The following is an 8,888-nucleotide window of genomic DNA, read 5'->3' on the forward strand; positions in this document are numbered from 1 at the left end:
AATGAATAAGGGTATAATGGAGCAAGAGAAACGGACACTAAAACTTTCTGCAAAAAGGAATTTACAAATTATTACAGATAATAATATACTAAGAATTCTACTAATGTATCTGCAAGCAGAGTTTAACAATGATAACTGAGAATAAGGAGATTCATGGTGGGAAAGAAAGCTCCCGCTAGAAGGTGAAGACTTTTTCACTTTGAGGATGTCATCTGTTTTCTTCTTAGATTCTAGGAATTTCTTACATCAACATATGTGAAAATTATGAACCAGGGAGATTAAATGAATTCCCAGAGAAAATCAATGGTGTAAAATAAAGGAAAAATTATCACACACACAAACTCTAGTTTTGGGAGTCTATCTCCAGAAATCTAACAGACCTTGGTTATCCTGCAGAAATATGAATAAGAAACAGGATCAATGGTCACACAACTAATTACCTTCTAATGTACTGGCTGCATTTGCACGATTTTCTGTGAGCTGTTCACATGAAAATACCATACATAACTGAAGCAAGAGAATATACTAAAGTCAAAACCTAGTCGTAAAGTCCACTCTAGGCTTTTTCACATAAAAATACCTAAGGCTACTTGTTTAACGCTGATGAATAACTAGAACTGGAAAACTTTCAATTTGGCCAATAACTAATTGGTTGTCTTTCCTCATCTCCCTAGTCATGTAAGAGTCAGGTTGATAAAGCATATGAAGGACAGATTCTCTTCATGTGGCTGACCCAAAACATGCCAGGAGTTGTCCGTGGTCATATTTTCTATTATATGAAATATGAAGCAGAGGGGGCTGGTCTGAAAGGAAAAAAGAATAAACACACACAAAGAACAGAGAGGAATAAAAATGAGACAGATGGATTCCTGATGGCATCCAGTTCTGGTTGAAGCCCTTTCCTAAAGACTGGCTAAAATTTATGCCTTGGAATCCATGAGATACTCATATCCTTAAATTATTCCATTGTGCTTAACCCTTGTTATATCATCAAGGTCTACTGGAACCAATTTTAGTTTGTGAGTTTCTTTTTTGAGTAGTATTAAGGACTGATATTTAAAACATTTATTCTTTCCTAGTAGTCTTCCAACAAACAAAGAGAAAATACACTTTTAAAAAAAAAAGATTAAAACTCATTCTATCTTGCAATTACCATAAGGGTACATTGGGCCCTTTTACAATATAAATCTAAGAATAATCATGAGGTCACAATGATCTTGTTTTTTCTGTATCTTGAAACGTTTTGCTATTTTATCATCCTAAGAATTAATCATTAATCATCAATTATTTACAACTATGTTAAAAAAAAGACTTAAGAAAACAGAAGAACTGATGGAATCACCTAGAAGAATGATGCAACAGTGAAATAACCAGTTTTCTGACTGCATTACCCAAAGTACTGCATCATCTTTTAAAAAGGAAAAAGCCAATCTGGAGACACCATCTTTGCAGTCGTTTTTTTGTTTGTTTTGGGGGGAGGTTTTTTTTTTTTTCACTTTCATTGAACACAATTGAAAATTCAGAATTTTCACTTTTCAACAGAGAAGAAAACTGACAGAGGAAAATATTCCACAATTAGACAACTGAGAAGATAAATGCAAAGAGACAGAAAACAGCATTAGACTCTAGAGTCTAATGGTTATGGTGAAAATGAATGTAGGAGCAAAATCTCAGACAAGTCTTCGAATAACAATATCCTAGATGAATTTCTCAAACTCAAGAACTGAGGAGTGAACAACATATTTCTAAGAGCAAAAAGGAAATATGGTGTTCTCATGAAGTTAGTCATTCTATAAGAAAAGATTTTATCTCACAATATTTTGTGACAAAAACCTGAACCATTCATGCCACTTTACTAAATGGATATGTAACAGTATTCTTTCATTATACACATTTGTACACCAGCATTTACTTGATACAGTCCCTACATGGACAAATGCTGAAGGCAGGTGTATACACAGGTGACTAGGAGGAAACAGATGACATAAAAATGAAAAAACTCAGTGGACTGATCACTCTAATTGGTATTTATAAATCTAAGAATAAAAATGCTTTGTAATTATGGAGCAAACAGCCATGCATTTAACAAAATCATAAGCCGTCAAAGTTTTCATAAGTATTGGTTTTAATGACACAAGTCAGGAAGAAGAACCAGAAGTAATAATAGGTTAAAATCTATTAGAGATGTAATTGAAATCTGGAATCAGTATTCACAAGATACATTCCAGTTCACAAAAAGAGTTAATAAGCAGTTAACTGCATTCAAAGAACATTGCCTATTCTGAGCATATATGCTTTCAAAAGCAGAAACACATGGAATAAAAGTCTGAATTTGCTATATATAAGTTCTTATTAAAATTTGTAATAAAGTTTTTCACTATCACTTTATTCTTACTTCTGTAAATTTTTTATAAAATAACTTAAAACAAAAAAATTAAAAGTACATTGGATCGAGATGGTAAATGTGAAGACTTTTTCTTGGCACAGATGGTTAAATTAGCTTAGATTGGTTGCCATTAGTTGCAACTGAGGAAACTTAACTAATTAAGTCAATTTCAAATATTAACATCTGTAAGCAAATCTAATTTCCTCTAGAAAACATACTGCCCTCTGTCTATACTAAAACTTTCTAAATAAATAGAATTTTCTATTGTAATCTCCTAGTGGTTTCAATCATATGTTCACTTTCTCCTATTGCAGTCACATAAGGCATTACCTTTATGAAGTGCTTATGTGCTGATAGAAGGCAAGAATCATGTATAGTCAAAATCACCTTAGAAAATAAAGTCTTTGGAAAGTCCAATAGTCTGTTTTCCTCTAGTATTGGGTTGGCCAAAAAGTTTGTCCGGGAACCCAAACAAACTTTTTGGCCAACCCAGTATTTGAGTAGCTCACGGTACTCTGAATAAGCACCAAGCAAGGAAGTTGGCTTTCATTTGGGGATGTGTTATACCAAAAATAAATATTTTTGAACACTAGAACCATACTTGCCACAGTCCAAAGATAAAATTAGGAGAGAGACTAGAGTTGAAATCAACAGAGGGACAGAAGATTTCTATCTCTCTTCTCAACCTCAGTACAGAGCAGTCATTCATTAAGCAGGTTAACCCCATTTGCTTCCCCCCTCCCCCAAATGTATACTGGCAAATTTAGCTTAATTAATACCATTACACACATCTCTGCCATCTAATTTTCCTGGGTGGGCCCATCCTGAGTGCTTTCTCAAGGATTTCTCTAGGGACTATAGGGACGATTTCCTATCTCAGCCTTACAAAGAAAGAAGCTATTACATTCATCTGTCACTGAAGTATCTACTAATTAGGTAATTACAGCTAAAGTCTCTTAAGTGCCACCAAATTGCCATCTTCTATTGAGGCAGAATACTTCAATAGTCCCTCTCGAGAGATCCCTCTACTTTCAAAGTCCACAATCTGACCTTGATAATCTAGACCAGAGCTCAGTCAGAAAGTATTTTCTTATATTTAAATTCCATTTTCTCTTTTACGGGCTTAGCAAGGGAAAACATGCTTACCACAGTCCTCTAAGAATACTGTTTGCTGAAATACTATTAAGTGTTCCCTTGCTGTTCTTATCCAAAGGCTAAATAGTTGGGTGTCTTTAGTACTTTACAACAGATCCCACTTTAAAACCTTTCATTTTCTTTATGGCTTTCCTTTGAACCCTTTCCAACATTTCCTCATCCCTATTAAGTACAATGTCCAGAGCTAGTTACCATGAGGCACTGACTAATAATGAAAAAAATGGTAAAATTAATTTGCTACTCCTATATTCTACATTCTCTGTATACAAATATCACACTTTTTTAATGTTAGGGGATTAAAAAGCTCTAGATTAAACAGAATTGCATTCTTCACATTATACTTAAATAAATGTACTACTGCAGTTTAGCATACTAATAAAACATAGTAAATCCTTGATAATGATAAACTTGCCAATGTTATTTTCTAAATTTGGCAGATTTCCTTCTTCCAGCATTCAGAAGCAGCGGTGGGAATATTTAATAGCAAAGTGCAGTAACATGTAAATATATTCTTCATCAAATGAAGATGACAGGGCTTAAAAAAAAATTAAGATAAAGGGAAAGAGAGAAGAAGTGCATTAAAAAGAGAGGACTGAAATAAAGTATGAATAACTTTCATGGCTTCAAAAAAGAAAAAAATCTAAATCTTTAACGTTTCCTTACCTCTGATCTTAAGATTGTATGAATGGCTTCAACTTCCTTTCTCCTAGCATTAGGTAATTCTGCTACAAAAGAAACAGCATATACTGAATATATACTCAGTCAACACCATGTGAAGTAAACAGGCATTTTAAGGGAAGCATATTTCACTGAGCTTTAAACAGAATGGTATGCTGATCTAAGAACAAATTCAGAAGACAAACATCACTTGATTGTTATCACAACTTTCTATTGTCACAAATGTTCTTTATCGTCATGTAAGTCATTCTTTGCCTATCTTCTATACCCTAGAGCATCTACCTTTACCCCATGGAAGTGTTCATTAAAATTTTGTTATGGGGCTTCCCTGGTGGCGCAGTGGTTAAGAATCAGCCTGCCAATGCAGGGGACACGGGTTCGAGCCCCGGTCTGGGAAGATCCCACATGCCGCAGAGCAACTAAGCCCGTGTGCCACAGCTACTGAGCCTGCGCTCTAGAGCCCGCGAGCCACAACTATTGAAAAAGTGAGCCTAGAGCCCGTTCTCTGCAACAAGAGAAGCCACCGCAATGAGAAACCCACGCTCACCGCAACTAGAGAAAGCCAGCGCACAGCAACGAAGACCCAAAGCAGCCAAAAATAAAATAAATTAAAAAAAATTTTGTTATGGAAAATTAATCTCTCTCTGTTGGCTTAGTATAAATTTTGATGAAACTTACGCAGCTGGGGTTTTAAGGGCATATTTCTTTTCTTTTTTTTTTCTTGGTTTGGCCGTGCCGTGCGGCTTGTGGGATCTTAGTTCCCCGACCAGGGATTGAACCCAGGCCCTCGGCAATGAAAGCGCCAAGTCCTAACCACTGGACCACCACGGAATTCCCAAGGATGTATTTCTCTTATGAAACTGGGGTTTAGAGGGCCTTTTTCTACTCCCAATACTACCAAAAAATTAATGACCTACAAACAAAGAATAAAAATGCAGCAAAAGAACACTTATTTCAAGTAACGTAGACACAAGTTATTTAAAACGTGAATGAGCTCAGTCTTGTTTTGTACATTTTCATTTAAAAGGAAAGTCAAAGGCCCACAGTACCAAAATGGCACAGCTGATGCTGCCAGATAATCATCATTCACAGAGCTAGATTTCTTTTCTAAGTACTAGTATTCTTCATTACTCACAGCCCTTTAATACTATAAAAATAATTTCTCTGAATTAGTTTAAATCAAAAGAAAATACAAGTGGCATCCAATAAATAACAGTGACAAACCCACTCTTCTTCTTTTGAAAATCATCAGGTGGGGATGCTTGGGTGGTTGTTTATACATCTTGCTTGAAACTCTGACAGGATTGTCTAATTGCTATTCAGAAGGGAACAAATTATAATCTAATCTGTTTAGGAAGGTCATTGTTAGAAGCAGCAGTTGTTTCAAAGAGGGATTAAAAAAAAAAAAGTCATGAAGACTTTTCCCCCCAGAGCCTCCCCCACAAAATCCTGGTCTTTTTAAGAATAAATGGGAGATGTTATGCAGACCAAAAAAGTTTTCCTCAATGAGGGAAAACAAAAATAACAACTATCATTTATTGATGCTTACTATTTGTTAGGCACAGTGCCATGCATTTTACACTCATGATTTCATTTAATCCTCCCAACTTCATGACAGGTATAATTATCCCTATTTAACAGATAAGAACACTCTGCTTTTTAAAGGTTAAGTATTTAATAATTTTCCAAAGATCCCACAATTTGTAACACATGGAAGTGGAATTTCAATCCATGTCTGATTTAAAAGCCCAAGCTCCTAAATCAATATAGTGTTTGGTTAAAGAGCAACTTTCTGATATTGTAAAGATGGATAATTTTCAAGTTGTATCAACAGTGCTATTTTGGAACGGTTCTTGTTCACTGCTGGCACAGGGTAGACACTCAATAAATACCTGTTGAATGAATAAATGAACTGCACTCTGACCCTATTTTTAAATGAGTCACAAAATCAATAAATTGGATGTTAAGCAAGTCCTATTTTAATGCAAAGGGAAAACAATAAAAGCAGATTTTTAATCACTCAGCAAATTTTTTATTGAGCATCTACTAGGTACCAAGGAAGGGACCACATACTGGTAATATAAGGATAAATAAAATAGAGCTGTCAGAGAGAGATCCACAAAGTTCTGTTAGACACAACTCAGCCTGCCATGGAGTGAGAATGGTTTCACCAGGTACCTGACATGTGAGTCATACAGGGTCATACAGGAAAAACTGTTTTCCAGGCAAAGGAGGGTAGTGGAGGAAGTAGAAAGGAAGGGCTTTCCATGCAAAGGCCTGGAGCTGTGTAGGTACCTCACAACGTTGCCTGTGCAGAAGCTCTGGGTGTAAGCATGCTTGTGTATATGAATGTGCATATATGCGGCTATTGGGAGAAAAGGGGAGAGAACAAGAGGTGAGACTGGAAGAGGTAGGTTGAACCCAGATAGGATAGGTTTCTGGTCTCCCAAAATTGAGAGGCTTGGATTTTATCCTGTAAGTAACAGAGTCAAGAGATTTTAAAGCACATTTGTTTTTAGAAAAGTAATTGGCAACACAACAGGAAATGGAGTAATGTAAGGAGAAACAAGTGACAGGACATGAAAGAGAAATAGTGTGTGGGAGAGATAATGGGGATCTGAAGTAAGGAAGTAGGAATAATAAGGAAAGGACAAATACAAACAATTCAGGCACAGGATGAACAAGATTTGGTGACTAACTGGAAGTAGGAGAAAAAAAAGAAAGTCGCAAAACAAAGTGACAAAGATTTCCAAGTTTAGAATGGGTAGATGGTGAAACCATTAAAATTGAGAATACAGGAGCACATTTGGTGGGAAGAACAAACTGAATTCTACCTTAAGCCTGTAGGACATCCAAGTTGGAGGCGGGGTGCCTATTTTCTGGCTTAGGGTCAAAGGAATAGTCAACTGTTTTCCCCTATCTAGGAAACAAGGAGAGACTTGGCATTTCCCATGTTATCTAGCCCTTCTCTGCTTCTGACTGCCCTCAGGGTCACATGAGCCTTTCCTGAACACAGGAAGAATCCCTTTAACTCCCATCCCCAACCTGTCCCACCTGATGTACCCCCAAGCAGTTAAATGGATTTCGGCAGCTCCCCAATCTTCCTCCCTTCTAAGTAGACCCCACAGAAATTCTAAATATAGATACTATTTTTCTAAATCAAACCATCGTTCTCCATTTCAACCAAATAAACATGAAAACTCAGTTAAATCAGTATTAAAAAATTAAACCTGAATTCTAATTTATTTACAACAAACTGCCAAAGAAACTGCTCTCATCAAAAGACCACCCATTATCTCTCTGGAGGCAGACTCACAATGAAATTTAAAAAGTCTTTTGCTCTAAATACTACTTGCTGAAAGAAATATCAAGAAATCAAAGGAGTAATTAACTTAATCAACGATTACCATGTAACTCTGGGTCACTATTCATTAGTAAAACAAAATGAGGACTTCAAAAATGAGTGAAGGTTGCTAAGGGTACCCAAAGAACAGGGTTATCTTACTTGTTCTACTGTAGAAATATGGTGTGGGGGGGAGGCAGTGGGCAATTAGACACAAAAGTACACTTTCAGCTGGAACGCTGTAATGTGTCACCAGAATAAGCAAAACTATAAAATAATAGGAAAACCATACCCATGTTTCACTAACAATATATTCAAGTGAGAAAGAGTAAGAGTCACTAAATACCTTAATTATGAGTTACTTCAATTGTTAACGAAAATCGAAGAAAGAAAACCCCCCAAAAGTGACGTGTCATACACAAATAATTCTTTAAACTGTGTCAGTATAAAGGAAGAGGATCAAAATCAGTTCCGCCCCCAAGTTAAGGGCAAAGGAAGAGGTGGGCGTGGATGAACCAAACAAAAATAAACTACGCGACGTAGGGGCAGTTTCTACAGCTCTGAACTATCCTGGGTACTCAAAGGAGAAGAACCAGAACTCTTCCCCCACCCCCCGACCCCCATGGTCTCTCACCAGAGAAAATCGGTTAAGAGGCAAAAGGAGTGACACTCCTCTGGACCTGTCTGCGTCTCGTGACAGATGGACTTGGGGACCAAACGGACGCTCCCAGGGTCCCAGTAAATCCCTCCCTCCCATCGCCCCAGCGGTTACCTTCCACATCCTCCGTGCCCTCCATCAGCATATCCTTCGTAAAGTTTGAAATCTGGCCAGTGAGGGAAGCCAGGCTGCCCCCGACTTGACCCAGGGACTGGCCCAAGCCGGAGCCGAGGCCCCCAAGCCAGGACGACATCGCTGCGGGTTAGAGAACAACCTGCTCCGCTCCGAGAAAGGCGGCCAGCGTCGTCGCACGACCCCGCCAAATGTCCTTGAACCGCTGTCTCCGGGGGACTGGTCCAAATCACAACACTCAGGATTTGATAAGACAGGGGTTCCTAGACAACGCCGGCTTCGGAGACCCCCACCAACCGCCGGGCTCTGACTAGAAACGCAGAGGCCTGGCCTGGGACTTTACCAGGGGCCCAATTCCAGTGACATGGGCACCCCCGCGGGGCCTCCGCTCATTCTCACGACTTCCCACAGTCCGGGTTAGGCCACTTCTTCCTCTGCTTTAGTGACTTTCCCCAGTTCCGTTGGCAACTCCTGCCAACTCAACGCCGGCAGCCATGACACCCACCTTGAACGCGGCAATGGACCATAGAGAGGCG

The 8,888-nt window shown here is 38.2% G+C and overlaps 1 protein-coding gene across 4 annotated transcripts in view; it reads right to left on the reverse strand.

Moving 5' to 3' along the window:
* The window catches only part of TRIP11 (thyroid hormone receptor interactor 11), a 65,846-nt gene extending 56,958 nt beyond the window's left edge, over positions 1-8,888 (reverse strand). For 3 of the 4 annotated variants that reach the window (XM_060295201.1, XM_030883547.2, XM_060295200.1), the window contains exons 1-2: positions 8,335-8,888; positions 4,205-4,266 (exon numbers count right to left, since the gene is read on the reverse strand). In XM_060295201.1, the coding sequence (XP_060151184.1) occupies positions 4,205-4,266; positions 8,335-8,473 (201 nt within the window). In that variant the 5' untranslated portion in view covers positions 8,474-8,888. The remainder of the gene's footprint in view (positions 1-4,204; positions 4,267-8,334) is intronic. The other variant, XM_030883548.2, reaches the window with a different exon arrangement.

The sequence above is a fragment of the Globicephala melas genome, chromosome 2 (assembly GCF_963455315.2).
Source record: "Globicephala melas chromosome 2, mGloMel1.2, whole genome shotgun sequence".
Lineage (NCBI taxonomy): Eukaryota > Metazoa > Chordata > Mammalia > Artiodactyla > Delphinidae > Globicephala > Globicephala melas.